The 24,467-nt window shown below is 53.3% G+C and overlaps 1 protein-coding gene across 1 annotated transcript in view; it reads left to right on the forward strand.

Moving 5' to 3' along the window:
- LOC133354143 (insulin-like growth factor 1 receptor) overlaps nucleotides 1-24,467 on the forward strand; it is a 119,235-nt gene that overhangs the window by 81,993 nt on the left and 12,775 nt on the right. The window contains 11 exon segments of the mRNA XM_061570748.1: nucleotides 4,819-5,224; nucleotides 10,115-10,257; nucleotides 11,978-12,122; nucleotides 12,279-12,493; nucleotides 13,866-13,992; nucleotides 15,357-15,625; nucleotides 16,776-16,943; nucleotides 17,598-17,802; nucleotides 18,850-18,888; nucleotides 22,102-22,445; nucleotides 22,850-22,983. Of these exon segments, the coding sequence (XP_061426732.1) occupies nucleotides 4,819-5,224; nucleotides 10,115-10,257; nucleotides 11,978-12,122; nucleotides 12,279-12,493; nucleotides 13,866-13,992; nucleotides 15,357-15,625; nucleotides 16,776-16,943; nucleotides 17,598-17,802; nucleotides 18,850-18,888; nucleotides 22,102-22,445; nucleotides 22,850-22,983 (2,195 nt within the window).

Consider the following 24,467-nt stretch of genomic DNA (forward strand, 5'->3'; position numbering starts at 1 on the left):
AATGGGAAATATAATTTAATTGTCCTTGTTGTGAATTCAATATCCCATTGGAAGCCCCAATGGGAAGGACTCGTTTTTAAATGGCAGGCACAGAGAATATTGTTTCACACACGAGCAGTATCAGGATAGATGTGAAGCTTTTGTGACTGCAAGGATTCATATTCTTAGGTTTTTTTGGTAAAGTCACGTAGGTAAAAATTTTAAATTAATAAAAGTAAAATAAAATAAAAATCACGACGTTTCGGTAGGCAACACAAGCTTCCGTCTTCAGGTGGAACCGTCACAGCACGATAGCTGTATCAAGTAAGAGAAATTTCAAGAAAACAGTTCTTGTATATATACTGGATGAGGGTGGGAGGAGCGAAGGCAGGCCCCTGGATATTATTATTGTAAGGTTCGGTGCGGCTTTTACCTACGTGACTTTTCCGAAAAAACCTCAGAATACAGTATCAGGATCTCATGAACAAACAATTGGTGAGCCGAGTCCTCTTCTAAATGTGAGGTTAGAGCTTGCGGAGGGCGAGAAAACTCAAGACAAGCTTGGTGATAATTGTAAAAGCCCAACGATAAACTAATCCCAGTTTCAGATCTCTACTTATTGACAGCGGGAGGTATCTATCCGCTCTTGTGAGACGTAGACATCGCCGTGGTGGCCGGAATCGTTCTCATTCGGGACAAACCCATCGGGCTGCGGCCCGTGCCCGCTTGTAAACCAGCGTCGCCGCAATCGGCGTCGTGCTCGCCACAGTCAGCCGTGAAGTAAACGAGCTAAGGAGCCGGCGCCTAACCGGAAGCATCTCCGCTGCTGTATGTTTGTAGAACTTCTTTGGCACCGTATGTAGCCACCGAGCTAATCAGAAGTGCGGGGGGAAAGGCATTGAACTAAACACAAAAAGGAGTTCTAAATACATTTCTTTTCAGTCTAGTTGGAAAAGTGTGTTCCAGATGGCTGCGGAAGCGCATCTGAAAGTGCGCGATGTGGTGAGCGTCTTTGTTCGATGGCTAGCAGCCAAAACCCGCTGTTGCGAGGATGAGCGGAGTTCGCGTCCCCCCCCCCTCCACGAGCCGAGGGTGGGGGGGGGTGGCAGGGGGGGGAAATCACACGGCGAGGGGCGTTGGCACCGAGCCAGGTGAGTCACCAGGTGTGCTGGGTGCTGTTTGTCACCTGCCTGCCACGTCGCCACGTACCATGGAGTGACTCACGCTGTTTGCGGGTCGCCCTGTGGTTCTTAATTTCCTGTTGTTTAGCCTTGGCCTTGCCCAGCGCCTGTGGCTGGTTCCCTCCCTCCCCTCCCCTCCGCTCTTCTCTCCCTCCCTGTGACGATAACCTGTAAATCTTTCACAGGCCGCCTTGTCGCGGCTTGTGTTTTTTTTTCTCCCCCACTTTGCCACTTCCGCCCCGCATGAATGGCCGAGTGTTCGCCGTCTCTGCAGAAGAAGCCGTCGGGATCTCAAGCCCAGTTGCTTTTCCCGCTTTGGCAGCCGTGACGCGAGCCCCTGGCCGCCCGGCTCGGCAGAATGAGAATGCGTGAAACGACCTGGGCGCTTTTAATCGCTCAATACGCAATGCCCTCTGGGTGGACTTTGGGAGATAAATTGGCGGCAGGTTGGTGCTTGATGCTGTTTTCCCGGGGCTCGTGTGCGTCTCCCGTTGTTAACTATTTTATTCCCCGCGGTTGTTTACTTACGGTGCGAAATAAGTTCAACATATGCACAATACGAGTAGTGGTCGTGATGCGCCCTGCATTTATAATAAGAAACGGGAATATCAACTCCCATATTCTCGAAACCCAATTACACCGTGTGTATTATAATGGTTGAAGTGATTTCGCCACGCGCGTGTACCTGCACGTATGGGAGGCTTTGTAACTCTAAACGCAGTGATGAGGCTTTGGATGAACCATCCAAAGACGACAACGACCGTGGCATTACAGCAAATAAACTTTACTTCTGCAAAATACGAATACCAAAAATATATAGAGCTGTTAAAGGTAATTTTTTTCCCTTGAATGTTTTTTGTCTCTTTTATAACTGTGATGCATATTCAAGTGGCAGCACAGGGAATATATAATCTAGTGACCATTGACCTCAAATTTGATAAGTAACAATATTAAATAGTGCAATAATCAATGACAGATTCGATGACATTCACATACAGACGATCAATAAATGAACATGGCCATATGCAAAAATGAAACAATCCATAATTTAGATTTGCCAAACTCTGTAAGTTGCCAAACTCTGTAAGTCATCAACAAGGCCTACCTTTTCAAAGTTATTTTGCATGTCACCAGGATACTCACCAGGCTTTAAATAAAGACTTTGAACGCGTCAAAAACCTAAACTTAGCTCCCCGCTTCAATTACTGTATATGCCTTAGGCTGGCCCAACCTCCAGCCCAAAAGTATTTTCTTACGTCACCCATTTATTTTCTGTGAACCGTAAGTGGCGCTCGTGACAGCCTCCCGTCAGCGTGGCCGTGGTATTCGGTTGCACCAGCTGGGGTGGTGCCAGCTTCCTGCGATGATTCTCTTTGTCTCGTCACTCTGCGCCCCCCTGCCTCGGCCGGTCGTCCACGTAAAAAACAAAACCGCCGACCGTGCCCGTGCCGTGCAGCAGTGTCGACGTTCGCTTCGCCAAAATTTTGCGCAAACCGCGGGTCGTCACGGCCTTGGGTGCTGCGCGCCGGGCCGGCGTGCCAGGGGGGGGGGGGGTGAGTGGGCGAACGAGCCAGTGCCGTCACAACACCGCCGCTCGCGGGCCATGCTGATAATTGACGCCACGTTTATGCCGATCGTTTTTCACGCGTCACCTCCCGGCACCCGCATCGTCCACCGGTAGTAGATCGCTGAATTGGCGCGTGGGTGACGCTGTCTGTGGTGGAATGCTTATATTGCATGCATGGGAGCGAACGAGCGTAAGAGCGTGCATGGGAGCGTGTGAGCGAGCGTGTGAGAGAGAGTGTGAGCGTGTGAGCAAGCGTGTGAGAGAGAGTGAGTGTGAGCGTGTGAGAGAGTGTGAGCACGTGAGCGTGTGAGCGAGCGTGTGAGAGTGTGAGCACGTGAGCGTGTGAGCGAGCGTGTGAGAGTGAGTGATTGTGAGAGAGTGTGTGAGAGAGACTGAGTGAGTGTGAGCGTGTGTGACAGCGTGTGATCATGCCTGAGCCGACTGGGTGTGTTTTTGCTCCGGCTGCCCCGTGCGTGCGTGCACGAGGGCACGCATTCGCGACGTGAACCGCGACGAGCGTGGCATTCCTTCGACGCCGAGCGTTGTTTGTGCCTCCGAGCGGCCGTGTTTATCACTCTTTAACTTTTGGAATTTGAAATTGGATCTAAGAACGTCGAAGCGAGGCCTCACTCATGCTGTTTATTTAAAGCGACTGACCGACTGACTGACTGACTGACTGACCGACCGACTGACTGACCACGGAGGCCCGAATTTGGTGCTGTTGCAAACTGACGTCGTTTTATCAGCTCGGGCGCATGTCAACACTTTTCAAGCGCTCCCAAAAAGCGTGCCGCTTGAGAGGCGTGACACCGTCGCGGAGTTGCTTGCGGCCCAGAAAACCCCACGCCTCCCCCCCCCCCCTCCCCGATTAAATTTGCTCGTTTGAGTTGACGAACGAACGGCGGCGGCGGAGTGGGGTGGCAGGATTGTTGTGCCGCAGCCGCCCGCCCGCCCGGCAGCATTCCTGGCATATTGCGCCCAGGCAGCAGCGGTTTGCGTTGCTGCAACTCTTCTCCCTCTCTCTCTTTCTCTCCTGTGTTGGGCGTTTCAATTAATTTATTAATTTTATTAACAACGCGCGCAAAAACAACAACACGTAACCCCCCCCCCCCCCCCCACCACGAAACCCCCCTAAGCGGCTTGGGCTGTAAACTGATTACCGGTGCGTGCGTACGTACGTTGCGTGCGTACGTGCCTTGCCTGCCTGCGTGTGCGAGCGAGCACGAGCAGGTTGCTCTCTCGTCAAGTTGCGTGGCGCTCCTCGCCCATTGCTCGGCCCTGGCGCGGAGGGGCGGCCGAGCTGCTGGTCCGTGGTGCTGCCACTTGAAAACAAACCAGCAGGCTAGCAGGCTTCGTGTCACCTTTGCCTGGCTCGTAGACGAGTCTTCCTAAGTCGCCCTCGCTCAATTACCGTGCGTGGATTTGCACCTGGCGAGCCTACGTTTTTGCTGGCAAACTGTTAAGCCAATCGATTTCTGTTGTTTTTTTCCTGTCGCCTCCGTGGCACGGAGCCTGTAATGCCAACTGGCATTTCACCGCCGGCTTTCTGCCGATTGGCGCTGCATGAGCGCTTGTGCGATGAGTTCCTGCGCGTCGCTGGCGTGGCTGCACCGCCTTCCCAGCGTGCACCGCCGCTCGCTTGTCGCAGGTCAACGACTCCCGACGGCGGCGATCATAAGTGGCGATTGTTAATTTACCACTTATTTGATGAAGGTGTATATGCCAAAGTTTGGACCACGCAGGATCATGCGTAACTATCTCGCAGCGCCATGAATTCCCAACAAAAGAGAGGGGACATACGTGTGACCGTCATCATTATCAGCCATCATCCATCAAATGCTGAACGAAGACCTCCACAAGCCACTTGCACACGAGCTGTTTTCATCACTCCATCTTTGTGGTGAACGTCCTCTCTGGCACGGACACACCTTTAGTTTGTCCTTGAGATGTTAAAATGAATAACGGTGATAATGATGGAGGCGACGATGACATTGATGCTCCTGTTGCACGTTCTCCGAGCAGTGGCGACGACGTCACTAACGACGGCTCTTCCCCCCTCCTCCCCCGTGTCCGCCGTTCCGTTGCGAGCAGATTGCCGGTCGGACTGCGGGCGGCGTGCCTGCGCCAACGGCGGCGGGTGCTGCCACATGGAGTGCCTGGGCGGCTGCTACCGCCCCAACGACCCCACCGCCTGCACCTCCTGCCGCCACTTCTTCCACTGGCCCGCCACGGCCGCCGCCTCCGCCGGCGCCGTCACCAGCTCTCCGGGCACCCAAGGCCAGGGTCCGAGCGCGTACCAGGGCACGGGCCCCGTGGAGTGCGTGGCCACCTGCCCCTTGGGCACGTACCGCTTCAAAAACTGGCGGTGCGTGAGCTTCGAGTTCTGCCGCGAGGAGAACCGCAAGTGCCGGGGCGACAAAATCTGCGCCGAGTACGTGATCCACGACGGGGAGTGCGTCACGGGCTGCCCCTCCGGCTACATGACGGACGAGAGCAGGTGCGTGTTCCGCCCGTCGCTCCCCCCAACTCCACCACCACACCTTCTCTCTCTCTTCTCTTTTGGGTACTCGCGGAGTAACGGGAACACCGCCGCGCTCGTGCAGCTTCAGGCCCGTCGTTTTTTTACGCGTCGGTGTTGGTTTTTTGTAACGTCACGCGATTCCCCCTACGGGCCAGGGGAGAAGCCGCGGTGCAGAGGAGGAGAGGTTCGAGATGGGCACTGAGTGCCGCCCCTCAAACATACAAAACAAAAAACCAGTCAAACGTCGTGCCACGAGAGAGAACGTGTCCATCCGGAGCTGACTCGGACTGTGGAAGGAAACGTGACCGAACTACTTCTAAGGTCTCTTCCAAAGTGACCTCTTATTCACACTGCGCTTTCATGTGTGTGTCCTGGAAGTTGGCCACATGAGGTGAAAAAACAATCTGTTATCGAGTATTTTTTGTGTGCGGTCATGGTGACTGAGCTGGGGGACCTTCAATTCACTCCACTTGAATACATTTGGTGAAGTCATTGGGGGCTAATACCCAAACCCAGGGTCTCAACGATGCCGGTTCGGTGTCGCTGACCCCTGAGCCACCCGGGCCCACCTTCTCTCTGGAAAACCTCGATGGCAGAGCCACGTTGCTGCAGCGTCCCCCGGGTAACAGGTTCGATCCGCAGAAGCCACGTTGAATGGCCAACTCGGTGGGTGCATCGGTTAGAACGCTCGAGAGCGCGTTGCATGTTTACGTTTTGCTCCCTGGGCACTCGTAAATGCGTCTCCGAGACGCAGCAAACACACGGTGCTTTAACGCTTTTCGACGGACATCAAAACACACTGGCGGCGGTGCTGCACTTGTGTTTTTCACGGAGCCTCCCGAGTCGATGAATTAGCTCGGCTGTTTATTTAATTTTGGAATAGGAAACGTTTTGTGTGTTTTTTTTGCACTGTGTCACAGCCGATGATAATCACCGATAAAGGACATGGCGTGCACGGACCATCGATTGACGGCGTGAAAAGCTTCCTGTGCCGCTATAAATAGATGGCGCTGCGGCGAGCGCGGGACGGGCGGAGCCACCTGCGCTGTGCCTCGTGTTTACCCACAGCCGCCGTGCTCTCTCGCCGGCAAATACCCCCAGGTTTTCCAGACGATGGGTACGGGCGGAGTAACCAGAACACGGCCACGCACTCCACAGCTTCACACCGTCATTTTTACGCGTCGGGCGATGGCGCCCGTCCCACTCGTTCATAACGTCACGCGCTTCCCTTGCGGGCAGGGGTACCGCAGTGCGGAGAGGAGAGGTTTGAGAGGGGCACGGAGAGCCGAGGTTTTTTTTTTTACCGCGGTGCTTTTTCTCTGATTCCTCCCTGTTTTGTTAGCGAGGTATCGATAAATAAATCTCGCCTTTGTATTTCCCCTGGCACCATCTGCTGCCGCGTGGAAGAGTCCACCGAAATGCAACTGCTATCGTTTGTGCTTGACCGCCGTCCTCCGTTCTCCCATCGCGTGCTGAGTATTTGTTCTGGCGAGCCGGGCAGCCTCATCAGGCTGCCCTGGCCGATTGCGCACTGCACATTCCCAGCATAGCCCGATGCGTGATCTTTTATTTGATACATTTCACAAATGCATTAATACATTCCGGGCGACCGTATACATCTTTCTCTTGACACAAGCCCGTCGCAGTCTTGCGTGGGGTGGGAGCGGCGCCCAGACGCACCCGGACGACCCAGCGCCCACCATCTCCCTGCCTCGGATGCCCCCTCGACCTCTCTCCGTTGCGTTCCGCTCCTGCGTAGATTCTCGCTTCTTTATGCCGTGTGACAAAGCACGACAAAGAGGTGTCGGGGGAAGAAACCTCCTTCCCCCGAATTCAATTAAATGTTGTAAAAATATTGTTTTCATTTATCGGTGTTGGCATCCACAGAACTTGTCTTATTCATAACACCGGCAATTTTCTATGGGAACCGTTGTGCAGAGAGAGCTTTGAGACAGGCACTGAGTGCCCACCCTGCCACCAATCTCCACAACCAGGGCCCCCTACTCGGCATTCACTTCTTCTCTGCACACAAGCGAAAGTGCAAGGGGTTACTCAGCCACCCGAGGAGTTTAATATTTTAATTCCACTGTACTACTTTCGAGCACCAAAACAGCAGTCGGATGAAGAAAAACGATGTAAATCAATCGTGTAAAAATATTTATTTTACGAGTCCTCGCCGAACGGCCGCGTAATACGTCGTTAAAAGCCGTAAAACTTTCATTAGAGGCCTGGAGACGGTAGGAGCGTTAAAACCCCGACGTCTTGAATGTTACAAAAAACACCGCTCGGAGCACGCGCGCCGCACGTGTGCGGGGGCGACTCGCTGGAGGTCACCACCGGGTGAGGGTGCCGTCCGCGGTGCCCTTTGCTCCGCGAACTTCACCCCCGGGATGTCTGTTTGCCATTTGTGTAACGCGGCAAAAAACGCGGCCGGCCCTCTGTGACCGAGCCAACCGCAGGAGGGAACGCGAGTCGCTGGTTTCCCGAGAGGCTTTAACCGTGAACACGCAAACTCGCCACGAGGCCCCGCGGAAAGCGCGTACCCGCGCCGAGTAGCTCCGTGCGCCCACCTCCCCGGGGCCTTGCCAGCCGGCACGGTTGGCGGAGAGCGAGCGATCGGTGAAGCAGGGTTTATGGGCTTGGCAGGAGGGTAGCACCAGCGGGGCCGAGAAGACAGAGTGAAGTATACGGCAACAAAAACCCACAAAGGCTCCCATCGCACGCAACACAATGCATTGATGTACAACATCCATTTATATCGCGTCTAAATGCAACCACATCTCAAGACACTGTCCAGAAACAATGAGCACATTTTTATTTTATGGAGACACAGTTGGTCATAGGCTTCTAGGTGAGACTGGTTCAATACCCTCCAATGTGAATTTATATAAGGGCTGAATGCGACTGCATCTCAAGATGCTGTGCAGAACGAGTGGGCATGTTTGTTTTATCGTAAGAGAGTGGCGGTCAATCGCAGGGAGAGATGAGATTTTAATAAAAGGCCTTGATCCTGGACTTGAACAGGGGCAGTTGACAGCAGGCAGGGCTAAGAGAGTTGCAGACTATGGAGGCAGCAGAGGAGAACCAGCGACCTCCCACCGAGCAAAGGTTGACTGTTGGTTCCGACACAGGGGATGCGTTTGGTTAGAGAGAGTTTTGGTGATACACCGTGCGCTGTGAAATGAATAACCAACCAAGCAACGGGATCATTACTATTCCGCTTGTTCACCCAGGAAAGCGTCACCGAGTTTCTAGACTCTTTTTCAGGAGGGTGCTGCAAACTTATCGCAGTAGAGTGCCATGTTGATATTTGTGTAAACCCAATTGAATAATTTGCAGATAAATTTTTACCACTGCAATGTTTGGCCAAAACCGGTTACATTGCAGTGGAGTGTTTTTTTTAGCTAGGGACGGAAACCGGAGAACCTGGAGAAAACCCGCGAAGAACAGGGAGAGAGAACACACAAACCTGAGTCGGGAGTCGAACCCCGGACGTTCTTGTGGCGAGGCATGAGTGTTTTTTCCACTACCGCCATAAAATACAGGAATGGAAAACCATGAACATCCAGGGCAGGCCACGATTGTGCCCGTAACACCGGTGTCAGTAACTCTAGAGCATGGCGTGGCTCTTCGGGGTGCGATATTTTTTGTGTTTTGTTATCGCCAATGTTATTTTTAGGTTCTTTGAAGTCTGCTTGTGATGTCTGTACCTCACCTGGATTTAGACGTTCAAACGTTCAGTGCGCTTGTAGAGACCCATGAGACATTCTTTTTTTTTTCAAGTTGTACATAGTTCGTGTTTACTGCTTAACAAAAACAGCGGTGATTTATGTCATGGTAATAATGCACATCATAGGAAAGGTCACTGACATTTCGAATGTGTTTGTATGAAATAGGTATGGGTGTGCTATGCATGTGTGTGAATCAAACGACTGGGAGTGAGATGGTGTTGTTAGCACTCGACTATGGGCCTCCTCTAGGTCGACTCAGTCTTAAACGAGTACCTGGTATGGTGTGTCAGCACATGCAGTGAGGAGACATAGGTGGCCAAGCGTGGTGCTGGCAACACCACCCCCGGTCGTGTGCCGTGCCACCCTTACTGGTTGCTCGCTAACAGGACCTGCCCCAAGAGTCATAACAGACGTCTGGGGTTAGGCAACGCAATATGACATTTTGTGCCGTTAAGATCCTCCACCACCTGACATTTGGTGTCCAAGCTTTTAACGAGCCATTACAATTTTTATTATTTCAGCCGCCACCGGTGGGATGCAGTGTGGAATTTTCACCACCAAATCAGCAATTTTTTAACACTGGAGATTTCGATTGCGGTCTGAGCGTGCGTTGAGAACCTGAGTGACAGTGTCAGGTTTAGCGAGCGACAATTTACGATCACGATGATGACGGTGGTGATGATGATGACACTGGAGTTTAGTTTCACGTCGTCACTCGCCATGCTGCTAAGACACAGCGCTGCGCAACGCTGAATGCATGACATCCAATATTTCGCTGATCCACTTTCCGCGGTCTCGTAAAGGAGACACACACACACCCGTCAGGCTTTACGGCCGTCCGTGTCGCCTACCCCGCTGGACTCATCTTTGTACGTGTGTACGTTGAACTTCTTTCGCACTGTACCTAGCCAACTGTGCTAATCGGAGGTGCGAGGGGAAGGACAACAAACTAATGAGTGAGCAATTTTGACTCATTAAAGCCTCATGAAATTAACATCGTTGACCAATTGTTACTGGGTATAATAACTCTGTTGCGTGTCATTGAACTGAATTCCTGTTCAAGTGAAGTCTCACAAAATGACCTCAAATCTCCCTCCCTCCCTCCGCATATCCCATCTGTCCTTCTTCCCCATAGCATGACCTGCAAAAAGTGCGATGGGCTTTGCCCCAAGGTGTGCCACGTAAACAAGAAGATCATCGACTCCGTAACGGCCGCCCAAGACCTCAACGGCTGCACCGTCATCAATGGCAGCCTGGACATCAACATCCGAGGAGGCAGTGCGTATCACAGTGTCCATCGCAGCGGTGACGCGGCGCTCGCTGAGCGGGTGGAGGCTCACAGAGCGCTCCGCCGTGTTTGTAGAACGCATTTATCTTAACGACGAAGGATAAGGATTTGCATGTGTAGTGGCGCTCGCTTAAATGCCTCGGCATCTCAAAGCGCCCTGCGTCACATCGCATCTTGACCGCTCTGTTGAGCTCCGCCGGTCTACCCTAGGGGGGACCCACAGTGGCAATCGTCCCTACGTGCTACCAGGTACACACAGCGCCGGCATGAAAATGGGTTTAGTCTGCCATCAAAGGGGCATTGTTACCGTACTGTTTTTATTTTCCCGGTTAAGCAATAGGCCTTTGTATCTTGTGGCCCGCTGCCTGCGGTCCAGCGCTTTGGAGGTAAGGGTTGGTGGGTCACGCAGATTTGTGAGACTCCGCAATCCCCCTGGGCTATGAGGTGGCCAGGACATGGTAGCACAGATCCCATCTGTGTGGACCAAGTTGAGTGTTCTCTTCATCCTGGGATTTTCTCTGGCTACTCTAGCTTCCTCCTATATACTAGACATTATTCGTACGCATTGGCCAAACATCCCAATTGAAGAACCCTCATTAAATAGTCTGACTACTCGAGTGTAATTTTTTTGCACATTTTACGATTTCAGATTGAAAACTCAGTTCTTTTGAAATGCTTTTTGCGTTTAGTTTGTTGTCCTTCCCCCGCACTTCCAATTAGCAGGGTTGGCTACGTTACTATACTAAGTTCAACTTACATTCAAATGCAGTCGGGTAACATATCCGCATCGCCGCATGTCATGCGACAGTCCCTTCCGTGGATAGACAATTGGGTGTCAAGATTGGGTTTCAGTGTAAAATCGATTGCCCAGGGCTTGAATTCCAAATGGGGATTTTACCAGAACCCCGCAGCAGAAACAGCAGAATCCTGCCAAAGTCGTGGTTTGGTTGAAGTCCATTTTCTCACTGGAATTAAATATTTGACTTGATCCGTCTGCACAGTGTATTAATAACGACCAACACACGATCCATATTCATCGTTTGGCACGTCCGATGGTTAGAATATAACTTGCATGCATTGCTCAAGTTCGCTGATTATATCCACGGCTTTAAATCGTGAATGATGATTATAAAAATAAACTCGCTTTTCTGTAGTGCAATTCGCACAAGGCCTCAAAGCGCTGAAAATGTTTACAAGCATTAAGACATTTCCTGGGTTCCCTGCCTCCCATTGGTGGCTCTGTCTTTCTGTCCCTGGTCTTCTCTTAAACGTTCATGCCTTGTATGTATGTTTGTATGTATGTATGTTTGTATGTATGTATTATGTATGTATGAATGTATGTTTGTATGTATGTATTATGTATGTATGCGAAACGTTTTTCGTACCATACATAGTCAACCGTGATAATCGGACATGCGGGGGAGGGACAACAAGCTAAACACAAAAGGCAGTTTTAAAGAAATGAGTTTTCAATCTAGATGATTTAAAAGTGCATAGCTCCAGTGGCTTCCTACTATCGGAAGGAAGAGCGTTCCAGACGGCCGCAGAAGCGCATCTGAAAGCGCCGCGCGATGCGGTGGCCCGTATTTGTTCGATGGCCAGCCAAAAATTCCTTCCTCTCTTGCCAACTTCCGCATCCCGATCCGTTTTCCCCCGTCCGTCCGCCTCACCCTCCCCTCGTCTGCCCCCCTCCGTCCGTCTCTCCTGCAGACAACATCGCGGCCGAGCTGGAGGCGAACCTGGGACGCATCGAGGAGGTGACGGCCTACGTGAAGATCAAGCACTCGTACGCGCTCATCTCGCTCTCCTTCTTCCGCAACCTGCGCCTCATCAAGGGCGAGACGCTCGAGACGGGGTGAGGCGCGTCCGCGTGCCGCCCGGCTCTGCACTCCCAGCCATTGTCTGAAGCGGAACGTTCCGTTGTCGTGCCAGCGTGAACGGCAGCGGTGGGTGTGGAGGTGTTTTCCCGTCGGCGTTTCTTTGGTCTTGACATTTTCTCTCCCGCAAACAGAAACTACTCGTTCTACGTCCTGGACAACCAAAACCTCCAGCAGCTCTGGGACTGGGACCGTCACAGCCTGACCATCGAGAGGGGCAAGATGTTCTTTCACTCCAACCCCAAGCTTTGCCCCGCCGAGATCCACCAGATGGCGAACAAGACGGGAACCTGGGGCCGTCAGGACGAGAGCGAAATGTCGGGAAAGACCAACGGAAACCAGGCTTCCTGTACGCAAGCCACCCCCCACTGCCCTCACTCGATTAGCACATTTAGTTATTCGTGCCATTAATGTAGCTATCACAAAGGTGTGACGGTGTCGCAGGCGAATGCACCCTGCCAGTAAACGGGGGGGGGCGACTTGGCGACGTGGTTTTACCAAATTAAGTTGCGTTTAAATTTGCGACCGTGACGCACGGCACACCTTGACTCCTCTTGCCACAGGACCTTGTGACATGCACTGTGAAGCAGGTTGCACGCATTGTTGGTAAACGCATCTGCAGCGTTAACGAGGGGAAGCCGCTACGCTCGAACCAAAGCGGCAAATGTGCCACCCACCCTGCCATTTTGCCGTCTTGCAACCGCATTGTTTTTACGGGAACCAGAATGCCGTTCTTCGTACATTGATCACCGATACGCTGCGATTAGACACTAGTTAAACTCTTTCCTGTGCTGGGCACACGGAAAGTCATCCATTATTGAATAATTTAACCTTGAGTACTGGACTGCGGCTCCCCCCCCTCCCTTCCCTCGGGGGAGGCGCAGGTTTCATGGCAACCCTCAGACCAAGGTGTAGAGACAAGGACCCTAACTTGCCTGTAGGGTTGCCACCTGTCCTGGTTTTCTCAGGATGATCCTCTTATTGAGGCAGCTAACCTGGAAAAATCCGTGAGTCTTCGCAGGGCATTACGAGTTCCGGTTATTGTCACTTGCGTAACAATACAACACTCGAGACGATGCACTTCAACGTAATTTTCCTGCTTCCTGTATTGTGAGGTATTCTTCTTCCCATGATATGCCACGATTTTTGTTGTACCTCAGAGGTGGCAAACCCTGTTGGCCTATGTCAGAGTTCCTGTCCACACACGAGCCGAGGGTATCAAAGCCCTTCCATGGCATGAGATAATTCAAATAATTTAAAAAGTTATAAACGCAACTTCGCCCTGGTTGTGTGAGGCACGGGTAGGAAGGCTGTTTTACATGAATTAAGGAACACTAAGAAATCTTCTCAACCAATTCCTACGCAACTCACCGCACAACTCGCCAACGCCAATACTCGGGGGTATTGTTAAAACATTGACGTGAAGCTGAATACTGGTACGAATATTGTACGTACAGCATCACGGTGATCGGCTTGCGCACCAAACGTGGATTTCTTTTTTAAATGCAAGATGGTGTGTTTTGCACATTTATCAGTGGGCTGCCTTGCCAACTTATTTTTGTTGTTGTTCACGATACCAAGGAAATGTCGAAGGATAACGATGCTTCCTGTTGGGAGCTCCTCATTCCGCGAGTAAACGTTTCCCTTCTCTCGCCAACCCCGCTACCACCCCCCTGCGCTTGCCGTGCACCGCTGCCGCCACCGCCGCCGCCGCGTCTCAGGCGAGAGCACTCTGCTGGAACTGACGACCCTCAAGACGAGCCAGACCATGATCATAGCCACGTGGACAAACTACCGGCCCCCGGATTACCGGGACCTCCTGGGATTCGTCATCTACTACAAGGAGACGTGAGTTGCCCTCTCCTCGTGCTCACACGGCGGTCGGTGCCGCTCGGCCAGCGGCGCGAAGGTCTCCGCACCGGTGCCTCCGTATCCGTTGGCGTTAGCCACCACCGTCGCCGTAGTTGGACCGGAAGTCGCTGAGCCAACGTGACCCCTGAGGCTTCCGGCGCAGGAGGAATTCCGCATCGTGACTCGAGCTCCTGTGGAATCGTGGGAACCTTTTGTCGTTGCATGACGTGTTGGGGAGGGTGGCGGCGGTGGGGGGAGTGGGTGAGGGGGAGGTGTGCCCGGTGTCGTGCCTGCATACCAGACATCCTGAGAACCTCGTGGAGGAGTTGACATTTAGTGCCTCGCGATGACAGTTTTAGTCTTGAATTCCTGCTCTTGGAATTCCGTCCGAAATTCCCAAATGCACCGTTACGACTCGGCCAGGCGCAGGATGGTTGCTTTCTTGCAGTGGCAAGAGCACAGGCACTTGGGCATGCTGCGCAGCCACCTATGTCGAATTGTGGGTCCTGTGACCTCTGCCTCGCTCATTGGTGTCAGGTCATGTGACTTAACATCTATTTTATACGTCCTTCATTAACAAAAATAACAAACTTTAACTCAATTTCCAGCAAGCTTCTCATTCGTGGCTTATGCACCCCACTGCCGCCCACATTCAAGTCGCGTCACAACGCCGCCGCAGACTCGAGACTCAAAGATCTTCAACTGAAACCGCCCTTTTGCTTCGCTGAAGACAGACGAGCGCCGTCTGCCTTCGGCGAAGAGTGGCCCCGGCTTTGTTGACCGTCGGCGCCGGCCTCGCGCCTTGTGCACGAGCCGCAGAATTTGCGGCTACAGAAAGCGCCAATTCCGTTGTGCGCGGCCGAGCTCTGGCGATCGGGAGACAATGTGCGGTCGTTCGTTGGGCGGGGCGGCCATGCCCTCGGCGTGAACGTCGATGGGGCTCGCCCGGGGCGACGTCGGCTGGGCGGCCATGCCCACGTTTAACCGCTGCTGCAGTGCAACACAAAGAGTGCTCCACCACAGCCATGTTCCAAGCCCGTATCTAACCAAGAAAATGTATATAGATTAACAGCCCTTCTCCATCCACTGCTGTTTGAAGGCCTTTCCATACTGCGTTGTTTGATCATACTTTACCATGCTGGTCAGTGCGGGTTGGTGCAGGAGGTGCCCAGGACCAGTTTAGATATATCTCACCGCCAATATTAGCGTTGTGTAATGGAATCTGGCGACCTGCATTCGATTCCTGGCCACGGGGACGAGCGATATCCAAACCGGTCCTTGGCCGGGCCACTGCCTTAACCGTTGCCCCCCCTCCCCCCTCATCGGCTGCCCTTCTCCTCCTCGGGGTGCACACCACGCAGGATATACCAGAACGTGACGGAGTACGAGGGGCAGGACGCGTGCGGCTCCAACAGCTGGATGTTCCAGGACCACGAGCCGCCTTCTCTGCCCTCCAACAAGGGGACGAACCAGACGGCTCAGCAGAGCCAGCCGCGCGCGATGCTCGCGGGGCTCAAGCCCTGGACGCAGTACGCCATCTTCGTCAAGGCCTACATGCTCACCACTTCCAACGAGGGCCGAAACCACGGCGCCAAGAGCAACATCATCTACGTGCGCACCAATGCCAGCGGTGAGATGTGCTGAGCCGCGCGCGCGCGTGCGCATGTGCGGGGAGCAGGAATGTAGCAGTTGGCGCGCTGTACTAAGAACCCGGCTTCCCGAGTTTGATTCCCGTTGACCACCAACGCCAGTGACAAACCGGTCCTGAGCCTCCCCCTGAGTCAGGGGTCGGCGACCAAAATAACAAGCAGAGGCATTTTTTTCGAATTCTGTGAATAAAACTGAATATTTCAAGGGCCGCAATGCGCGTAATAAATACCGTGACGAAGCAGTCCTTAAAGAGCCGCATGCGGCTCCGGAGCCACAGGTCGCCGACCCCTGACCTAGGTCGACGCAAACAAGTACCTGGTGCGGTGTGTAAACATCGCCACTGGGGAGGCAAAGGCAGTCGAGCATGGTGCTGGCCACCCACCTCCTCCCTCATGTTCCGTGCCAGCATTCATAAATGCACACGAACATCTCTTGCCCCAAAAGTCTTGACTTTTCGAGGAACATTTGTCCACTTGATGTGCTTGCGTGTAACGTTCAAGGCGTGGCAGGGGACCGGCGGGCTGTACACTGCAGTCGGAATTCTGGGTGTTACGCATCAAATCAGTGCATTTGGAATCCACGCCACTTGTATTATATTTAGGCCATTGTTGATGTCTTTGCTGACGCATACAGCAGGGATGGGGTTTACACTCAACACCAGAAACACAAAGTACTATTTGAGCCGACTCCCAGCGTTCCATCGACTGCACCTTTAATGAGGGTCCAGGATACCTTATAAGGGGGAGCATGGAGTATTTCCCAAGATGTTGCCATTCCACAAACTCTGAGCACGATCGCTCTCCATGTACGATCATCACACTCAACCTCGAGGAAACCCAGATGATTATTATAGCGCAAGGCGGTCGAAGCACGTGCCGTGTGTTTCACAGGCCAGTGTAGTAGTCTGCAGTAGTTTCACACTTCAGTCGTTTGCGGTGTAATTTTTTACGATTTTTTTACAATGATGCCCGCACATTCGGCCTGCTCTCTTTCTGTTAACATCACGTGACCTTTAACAGTCCGGGGGAAGCAGACTGTGGCGTGTTCATGTCATTGCTGTGAGCACGAGAATCGTTACCAGTTGTGCTGCCGTGTAATTCTGTTGTTTTGATCCTGCGTTGCTTTCTCAGTGCCGTCCATCCCACGCGACATGGTCTCCGTTTTCGCGTCCAACACGACGATCAAGGTCAAGTGGAATCCGCCCATGAACCTCAACGGGAACCTCTCTTACTACCGCCTCTTCTGGCAGCGCCAGCCTGAGAACAGCGAACTCTTCGAACGCAACTACTGCCAGACAGGTGTGTGTGGATCTTAAATTTGGAGCTTGTGTGTGTGGAGTCGCCCGGGTCGCGCTGCATCGTCGGGAGTACTCCAGCACTCAAAACTGAGTACTCCAGTAGTTGGACTGAGTTATTCCCAGCTCGCACAGTGACGCCGTGTACTCCGTTACAGTGAGACCGAGTGGTACAGTACCGAGTGGCCCAAGACAGTTAGGAGACAGACAGCCGGGCATGTTGCTGGCTGCTCTCTCGTGCGTTGTCTCAACCTTCATAAGTGTCCATCTTTCGGACGTCGTGCTGACGAGATGTTAACTACCTCACCTGGTATGCAGTAGGTCGTGGGTTCCATCCCGACCTTGACGCCTGCTGTATATTTTGAGTTTGCATGTTCTCTCCGTGGCCGCGTGAATTTTCCTCCACATTTTAGAAACATGTGTTTCGAGTATTTGGCGGCGATAAATTTCCACATGATAAGCCACTTTCACTGGGCTATCATTTGTGGCCAAGTCGCTTCTGAAAAAAAGCTAAATAGCTCAGAGGACCTTACCTGCTAAAATAGAAAAAAATCTTAGTTTAGTTTAAAGGTGCTCACTAAAAGACTTGACGTGTAGCGGTGGATCTAACGCGTTATACTCATTTTGCCGCCTGTTCTGTACCCCGGTGCACCGCTAGGCAAAGTCCCGTCGCCGGACCACTCGCCCGGCACGGTGGACTCCGACGACGTCCCCGGCAAGGGCAACTCAACGACCGGCGACGGCCACTCCACTACCTGCTGCGCCTGCCCCAAGCCGGAGAGCGAGATCGAGAAGGAGAAGGAGCAGGCAGCTTTCCAAAAGGCCTTTGAGAACTTCTTGCACAACACCATCTTCATACCCAGGTGCGCGGCGGCAGCAGCGGCAACGTAACGGCGGTTTGGTTAGGGGGGTCGGCCTCGTTATGTAGGAGCGATGGAGAGGTCGCGACCCCCGAGCAGGCGACGCTGGCTCGGCTTCGGCCTGAAGCTCGCGGCCGACGATGGCGCCTGTCCCGTAGGCCCCCGGCACTTTGAGGTTCGTTAGCTGAGCGCCGGCGGGAAGATGTGGCGTCTTTGGTTACGCCGGCGATGATTTTGTAAACCTTCCAGTTTTAAACGAGGGGTTGTGTGACTACAACCTCCAGGAGAAAATAATCACTTGATAGCTGGTTTTGTCTGATTATTGAAACGGTCCCAAAACCAATCACTGAGGGGGGGGGGGCGATAATCTTTAAGGTTTGGGAGGATTGATCTGTGAATGAGGACAGACAAGGTGTTAACACTTGTGCCTTACAGTAAGAAGCGCCTCGGTTTGATTCCCGACTCGGGCGCCTTCTTGAGTGTGGTTTGTATGTTCGTTCTCTTCCCTTGGTCTGCACGGGTTTCCTCAGGGTTCTCCGATTTCATCCCATACAAAAAAAAAACATTGTAACTGGTGTTGGTCTAACATCCCAATGCTGAAACATTTCCTGCAAATTACTCAATTGGGATGACATGCAGCAGTAACATTGACCCCCGACTGCGAAAACTTGGCAGGACCTTCCTGAAAAAGAGCCTTGAGACTCAGCGTGGTGTTCCTGGGTCATTATTACTAAAATAATAATGTTACCTGCATCGTGCAAATTATTGCAGCAGGGGATGGAATTTAATCTTTTAAACGTTTAAAATAAAAGCCTTTCTTTGTTCATTTTGGCAATATTGACTTTTGGGCATGCCTCAACTGGCCGTGCGTATCATGCTGGCAGGAGAAAAAATGACCTAGTTGAAGTGGCGCTGTGAAGTCACACGACCGTCACCTGCGACAACGAGTGGGGGGAGAAGTGCGGCGGTGCGAGTGGGTGGAGTGCCATGTGCTGAGATATTCACGTGGGACTAGGACGAGGACAAAGTTTGCATGTCTTGCGTTTTCAGACCGCCGGGCAGTAAGTCTGGGGAGATTGGCGACAGTAGGTAAGGTGACATCGCTACAGAGGCTCAATCAAAACGGAGATGTGATTTTCGCTGCTATTCGTCTGTCAGAGGAACCACGCACCTGGCCGAATTCGTATTGCAATAGATAAATAAATGAATAATTGTCAGCGGTGGAGTTGCTCCTTTGGTTACGCAAGACAGCGTGCCGCCTCCTCCCCGTCTATTCGACCGCTCCTTGCGGGGGCGTGGCGTGAACAAAACCGCGGCTCTGCGATTTCGTCGTAAACGGCGCACGAGCAACGTACGCGGATGTTCTCGAGGCCTTCCGAGGGACAAGTGCGCGAGCCGCCTCTCCCGAGCCGCCGCCCCGTCACCGTGCTCGGGGATCGCCTGGCTTCTTAGAGGAGCCACGCGTTTACCGATTGATCCGAGCTCGACGCAGTCATGTTCACCACGACTGCCGGTGGCCGCGTACATGGTTAGCCGGCTCAGTCCTCCCACAGCAGGCCCGGTGAACACTTTACGCGGCCAATGAAGCACCGGGGTTTCTCCGCCCGAGATCTCGTGGTGTTCAACTTCATGCCCCTTATTCCTTGCCGCTGGGCCCGTTGTAAAGCGCAGGGATGGCCACTGCACTTCTGGCTCGGGGACAATTGACAGTTACTTAATTAAATCGTCTGAGCGACACCCCCAGAGAGCGTTGGTTCCTCAGGCAGACCGTTGATTCGGCTTCTAATCCACAATCCAGGCTACCGTGATCTGTTGCCGACATACGGCGCTATAACACTCCGATGATTTATAAGCTTCAACGTGTGGTTACTCACCTTCCTTTGTGAAAAAAAAAATGCTGCTCAGCAGAAGCCCTCCGTCAGTTTTGTTTTTACGGAATAATAGCACGAGGGGACGTTGTTTCCACACGCATCGAAATCGCCGTCCAGCGTTCGCGGCAGGTTTACCGCGCGAGACAGCGTTTAACTGTGGTGTTATTTTCGTCCTCAGAAAACTGTTTTCCGAACGCCACAAATTGACACGACCTTTTTCCCCATCGGCCGGCCGTGCTTGAGGCAGCGGCAGCGGCGGCGGCGGCAGCGGCAGCGCGCGGTGTACGCTTCAAAGGTCACTTGACCGTCGCTATTTTTAGCCGTCGTCTTTGTCCGGAATTACCACGGGGAAAACCGTCGGCTCCGCACGCCAGGGTACTTAAGTACGGCGTGATGTTGTTGTGACAGAGGCACATGATGTTGTTATTGCTGCGGACGGTGGAGAGATATTAATTACCTTGGATGAAATCTGGTTTCACGTGGCTTCGCGCGGACGCCACGTATGCGCGTGTGTGTGTTTTTCATTCCCCAAAACCAGACCGCTCCTCCGTTTCCTGATTAAAAGCGGCATGTTTGATTCCCAGCATCAAACCGCGTTTGCTAGCACGTGGGGAGTGACGAATCGGTTCACCCGAGAATTCTCATCGTTAAGCTCGCGGCGTAGCAACTTGCATTGAATGGAGCGGCGGCGCAATGGTTAGCGCGCCGCACTACGAACCCGGATGAACAACCTCCAATGTGTCGAATACGTTTAGTACGATTTGAATAGCCGTGGTAAAGACCGTAAGGGTTCCGCCAAAGTGGACACGGTGCACGAGAGGGTTGTGGCGCCGTGCGTCTTGACGGCGTGAGGTTGTAATGCACGTCTGGACGGACGGGCTGAACCCACGGTGGCCGATGGCGAAACGCATTTATCTTGAGTTTAAAGCATCGGGGAAAAACCGTCAAGATCGCTCCTCCTAATTTGGAGTCGCGTCACTGGAAGCGTTTCCCGCTTGGTAATGAGGCGACGCCGTGTGACGCGGCACCCCGCCTCTTTACGGCGCCGTACGCAGCTCGCCATTTAAGACTCCCATCCCTCCAAACGCCGAGAGAGGACGTCTCGTTAGGTGAACCGCGTTGGGTGGGTTGGTGTGGTGGTGGGTATAGGTGGTGGGTATAGGTGGGTGGATATTTGTAGGTATTGGTGGGTGTATATTTGTAGGTATTGGTGGGTGGATATTTGTAGGTATTGGTGGGTGTATATTTGTAGGTGGGTTGTTGCGCGCGTGTGTGCAGTCCGAGCGATCGGTACTTTTATTTTCGCGACTCCTCCTGTGCTGGGGGTGTAATGGCCGCCGTGCGTCACCGCCGTGCGTCACCGCCGCGTGTCCCTTTCGGTGACTCAGCCGGTCCTGTAAATCGGCTCCGCTGAGGGTTTTTTGCCGGGGCGATGCGTCACCAATGGGCCTCGATGCTCACGCAATTGCCTTCCCATGCCTGCCACAAGCGCGAGCCTTGATTTAAAAAAACACGCGTTAATGCAGCGTTAACCAACAAATCATTTTACGTAGTTTCCGTGGAGAGACCCCGACACACTCGCGCCCGTGCGAACAGATTCTATTTAAAAGTTACGTCGCAAATTATCTCATGGCGTTCCGCTGCAAAGCTGCGTCAGCTTACGTTCGCACACAGACACCGAATTCTATGTGCATGCTGAACCAACATCAATCGTACGATAACAACAACGAGCTGAGTGTGATTGCTAACACTGGGGGTGGGGGGAAGGTGGTGGAGGTGAGTTGTTAGGGTTGGACACAGGGGAAGTGTATTTTGAATGTCTGTGCCCAAAGGAACCTGGGTTTGACCAGGGTATTTATAGCTTCACAAATCCGCCACAGTCGTCGTTCCTGCGTTAGTCGACGCGGACGTAGGTGTCCCATTGATTCACCCAACACGTGAAACAGCGGCCAGGCTTGCGTGCGTACGAGGCATCTCCCAATCGCCCTATCGTGAGTTGAGGAATCGTCACAGTTGTTGCCAATTCCACTCGAGGACAGAGTTTGTTTTGCCATTCTGGTACATATAGTGCCTCTCGTGGCTGCAGGATTTATGCAAACCAAACACTTATAACACATCAGAATCGATTTTAGTCCATGCACTGATATGTCCAGACATCGTCACACGCTTACAACGTTTATTCATCGGAGCGGTTAGCAATAGCTCATCATTTTATGAGAGAAGTCGCCATTTGAGGCCTCCTCTTCTGCTGCCTCCTTCTCCACGAGCCCAGCTTTAGCCTGGGCTGTGTTCGAGGCGTATCCGCCGTAGGTTTAGCGGATGGCGCAGATGATTTGCCTTCGGCCTCGGGGGTCCGTGCCCGCTTTGTCACGTGTTCCCATCCGAGCGTGTCTCGCCCCCCCCCCCCCCCCCCGCCCATGACCACGCGCAGGCCGTCAAGACGCCGGCGCGAGGCTCCGGCCGCCCCCACCTCCCCGTTCAACAACGCCAGCGTGGTGATGCTCAACGGCGGCAGAGGTGGCGACGATCTGCCCTTCTTCGGCCGGACGACGGACGGCCCCGCTGGCGGCGGCGGCGGAGGGGCGCGCACCACCGCGGCCCCCCGTGACAACTTCCCCACGATGGACAAGGTCGTGCGGCAGCGCGAGTTTGCGGTGATCGAAGGCCTGCGCCACTTCACGGTGTACCGCATCGACATCCAAGCGTGCAACCACGCCGCCGCCGACCTCGGCTGCAGCATGCAGAACTACGTCTTCGCCAGGACCATGCCAGAGCGTGAGGCACCACACCCCTCCCACCACCCCTCCCAGCAAAGAGTATTATGAGCCCTTAAATTTAATCGTCAGATAGTCACCCGGTCATTTGCTGTCAAGCACCATTCATCATGTGACGCGGGGGAGCGTTACCCCATTATTTACGCTCTTTATGAGGCATTCATCCGGTCTGGTGAAGACTATCGGCTTAGTAATGATGATTCGGGGCCAAAAATGTAGCTTCCTCCGGTGCCTGCATAGGTCACGCAAACCAATTCTTGACAACATGTACGCAAAAGTGATGTCGACCACACCACCCCCTCGAGCACCTTGCCGTCCTTCGTAAGCACTTGCCACAATAGTCTGTGAAGGCTACGCGGGGGGGGGGGGTAGCGATCTTTATCTTTGTGTGCACCTGCCCCTCAGCCCACGCCGATGATATCCCGGGCTCCATGGCGGCCAAGCTGCTCAACGGCAACATTGTATTCCTGTCGTGGCCCGAGCCCACCAATCCCAACGGGTTCATCATCCTCTACGAGATCACCGTCTGGCGAGAGCAGGTCAGGCTGCCCCGCGACCCCATGACCCCGTGGCCCCATGACCCCATGACCCCGCGACCCCACCCTCCCTGCTCACCGCCGTCACCGCAGCCGCTGAAAGCGGGCGACGGCATTTCGTTCCCTTTGCCAGATTCTGAACTCGCTTCGCTTGCCTGTTGATTGATAATTATTCATGATAATGCAAATATTGCAAATTATATTCACGCACTACTTAAGTGCAGCCGCATCTTGCATACAGATACACATATAACAACAACAACCGCCATTCGCCACTAAGTGGCGGTGACGTCACCACGACGCTTGTGCCAGGCCATGTGCACCTTGAGGCCACGTGAAGTGTCGAGCGCCCGCTGGCAGGAGGTCACGGGGCAGACCCAGGTGCCACAGGTCAACTGACTGAGATGACTGAGATGACTGGCTGATGCAACACCTGTGCCCCCTACTGTGCCAACTTTTGTTGTGCTTTAACCACCCGGCGCTCCGCTCGTTGTTGTGAGCATCGCTCCTCCGCCCTCCGTTGTTGTTGGAAGGCAACTGCTTAAAAACTGCCCAGTAGCGTCCTTCACGAGCCTTCTCCACTGAGGCCGATCTTGACACCGCTACACATATACACACACACCCACACACGCATCTCTATAATGCGGCCAGCTGGCTCGGCAGCAGAGCCTCTTGCTCGCAGTCCGAAGGTTGTGAATTCAAATCCTGATTTTGGGTTGACTCATCCCATCATCCCGCTGGGGTTGTTAAAGTGAGGTACAACTTTGTTGGGAAGTCAGTGCTGGTTGTCCTATGGGGAGACTCGCCCCTGACATAGGAATGAGAAATTTCCACCGCTGGCTCAGGGCTGTGAACAGGAGCTGAGCACCATTACCTCAGTGCACATTTTAGCAGGAAATAATATTGAACTCTCTCGTGTGTTTACAAATAAATAATTGCAACACATTCCTGCGGAGGGAGCTGGTAGTAACGTTGGGTTGCTCGGTCAATGGCCAGGGTCAACGGCGGCGTGGTGTATTCCGCAAATATGCCCGACTGTGAGGGCGGGCACAAGCCGGCGTGAGTAGGTTAAACGTTGAGTTTTATAAGGGCACCACGGGGTGACCAGCCCCTCCCCACCCAGCCCCACCCTCCCCACCCAGCCCCACCCTCCCCTCCCCACCTAGCCCCTCCCTCCCCACCCAGCCCCTCCCTGCACGACGGACGGACGGACGGACACAATAATCCCCTGTGGGCTGGTGTAACCAGGAGGTTCCTACCAGTATAAACATTTGCTAGACACCTCATAGGCAGCAGACAGCTATAGGCAGAAGAGGAAAGTGCAGATTATATGAGCAGATGCTGTTGCTCCTGGTTCACTCTTTGTTGTTCCATTGCTCATGCACGCACGGCGTTACACACGTACCCACGGCGTTACACACGTACGCACAGCATTGCCCTTGTACACACAATGAGTGAACGGTGTAGCCGCGGGTGCGAGCGGTGCG

This window comes from Lethenteron reissneri, chromosome 46 (assembly GCF_015708825.2).
Source record: "Lethenteron reissneri isolate LAM-NWPU_2019-01 chromosome 46, ASM1570882v1, whole genome shotgun sequence".
Taxonomy (NCBI): Eukaryota; Metazoa; Chordata; class Hyperoartia; order Petromyzontiformes; family Petromyzontidae; genus Lethenteron; species Lethenteron reissneri.